This window comes from Nematolebias whitei, chromosome 15 (assembly GCF_014905685.2).
Source record: "Nematolebias whitei isolate Nwh7 chromosome 15, NemWhi1, whole genome shotgun sequence".
Lineage (NCBI taxonomy): Eukaryota > Metazoa > Chordata > Actinopteri > Cyprinodontiformes > Rivulidae > Nematolebias > Nematolebias whitei.
Window position 1 is genome coordinate 16,494,394 of NC_056512.1, and position 2,537 is coordinate 16,496,930.

The 2,537-nt window shown below is 37.7% G+C and overlaps 1 protein-coding gene across 1 annotated transcript in view; it reads left to right on the forward strand.

Moving 5' to 3' along the window:
* The first annotated feature begins 463 nt into the window (after positions 1–463).
* The window catches only part of LOC119421985 (gastrula zinc finger protein XlCGF57.1-like), a 4,046-nt gene continuing 1,972 nt past the window's right edge, over positions 464–2,537 (forward strand). Inside the window, exons 1-2 of the mRNA XM_037689339.1 lie at positions 464–479; positions 1,170–2,510. Of these exons, the coding sequence (XP_037545267.1) occupies positions 464–479; positions 1,170–2,510 (1,357 nt within the window). The remainder of the gene's footprint in view (positions 480–1,169; positions 2,511–2,537) is intronic.

Consider the following 2,537-nt stretch of genomic DNA (forward strand, 5'->3'; position numbering starts at 1 on the left):
CTCTTTACTTTATACTGTATATGCTTCCATTAGGTAAAATTATTAAACAGCATGGAATACATTTAAATTGTTATACTGATGACACAAAATTATATTTATCCATAAAACCCAATGAATCCAATCAGCTACTTAGACTACAAGCATGTCTTAAAGACATAAAAACTTGTATGACCCTAAATTTTCTCCTTTTGAACACAAACAAGACTGAGGTTTTGGTTTTTGGACTGAGCACCTTGGGAATTAATTTTTCAGTCTTTCACCCTCCTTAGATGGCAATAATCTGGCCTACAGTTCTAATGTTAAAAATCTTGGAGTTATTTTTGATCAGAACATGTCTTTTATCACCCACATTAAGAATGTTACTAGAACTACCTTCTTCCACTTGCGTAATATCATTAAAATTAGAAACATCTAATTTAAAAATGATGCAGAAAAACTGGTTCTTGCATTTGTCATGCCTACAATGGACTATTGCAAAGGTTTGTTATCTGGGTGTCCAAATACATCTTTAAAATGTCCAACAATTTTCAGTCAGGTCATCTGGACAGTTTCTTTTTTTTCTGAAACGTTTCACCTTCCATCTGGAAAGCTTCATTCAGCAGTCAAGGAAACACACAAACCAAAACTGATTCTTCACCAAAACAGCTTACTCCAAAGTGGAACAAACCAATTATGCTGGTGCTAAGATGGTGTCTTTGGCATGCCCACTCCTGTGGTGTCACACATGCCTGCCCCCATCAGGGGTGGGGTGTTGGAAGCCATGAGCACCCAGCCTTGTCAAAGGAAAATCTTAGTCAGTGGCAGGAAGTTACTGAGAGATGGCAGGAAGGACTCTTTGAAAATAAAATAAAAAAATACAAATTTTGAAAATTGTGAAAAAAATACATAAATAAGACGCTCCTGCATATAAACCATGGGATACAAAATGTGAGACAAAAGTAGTAGCTTATACAGTGGCAATTACAATATAATATTTTTGTCTGATTTGTTTAACTGGGTTCTCTTTATCTACTTTTAGGACTTGTGTGAAAACCTGATGATGTTTTAGGTCATTTTTATGCAGAAATTGAGAAGGTTTTAAAGACTTAACAAACTTTTAGCCACCACTGTATGTGTGAATATAAAGTTATAAATGTGCCTGATGTTTGTGTTTTCTGTGTTCCCTGCAGATGTTCAGCAGATGGTGCTGATTAAAGAAGAAGCTCCTGAAGTACGGATTCTTGGTGTGGACCAACAGGATCCAGAGACCCTCAACATAAAGGAGGAAGAGGAGGAACTGTGGACCAATCAAGAGGGAGAGCAGTTTTGTGTGAAAAAAGAGACTGATGACACTGGGTTTGCATTCACTGCTGTTCCTTTGAAGAGTGAGGAAGATGAAGAGAAACCTCTGTTTTTACAGCTTCATCAGCACCAAGTAAAAGAGGACGATCTTCCAACCAGCAGCACAGCTGACCAGATGAAAGCAGCAACTGGTGGAGAGGACTGTGAAGGAACAGAGACTACCAGGAACCCAGAACTAAATACTTATGGAGATGATTGCAGCTCTTCAGAGACTGAAGTCAGTGAGGATGATGAAGGTGATGATGTGAATGACTCTGACTCTCAGCTAAAATACTTTTCAGACTCTGGGTCAGAACCTGAAGATGGTGACAAAGACTGGAAGGAGAGCAGAGCTCCTGAGTCAGACGTAAACACCGTCAAGAAGTCTTGCAGCTTCACTGAGCATGGGAAACAATTTCACAAGAAAAGTCAGTCAATGATGTCTTCAAGTTGTTTGGTTGTCAAGGAATGTTTTGAAGTGAAGAAAAGTGGATGCTCAGTCGAGAAAAAAACGTCAAGACAGAACTCATTTAGTTGTGAAGACTGTGGAAAAAGATTTTACACAAAGAGTAATCTAAAGACACACATGATAATTCACACAGGACAGAAAGCATTTGTTTGTGATCTTTGTGGACAAAGGTTTGGATATAAATCAACTTTAAACACACACATGATAGTTCACACAGGACAGAAACAGTTTAGTTGTGAAGACTGTGGAAAAAGATTTAACAGAAAGAGTAATTTAAAGACACACATGATAATTCACACAGGGCAGAAAACATTTGCTTGTGATCTTTGTGGACAAAGATTTGGACGTAAGTCAACTTTAAACGCGCACATGATAGTTCACACAGGACAGAAAAGGTTTAGTTGTGAAGACTGTGGAAAAAGATTTACCACAAAGAGTCATCTAAAGAAACACATGATAATTCACACAGGGCAGAAAGTATTTGTTTGTGATCTTTGTGGACAAAGGTTTGGACATAAGTCAACTTTAAACACACACATGAGAGTTCACACTGGACAGAAACAGTTTAGTTGTGAAGACTGTGGAAAAAGATTCAACACAAAGAGTCATCTAAAGTCACACATTATAATTCACACAGGACAGAAAGCATTTTTTTGTGATCTTTGTGGACAAAGGTTTGGATATATGTCAACTTTAAACAGACACATGATAGTTCACACAGGACAGAAACGGTTTAGTTGTGAAGACT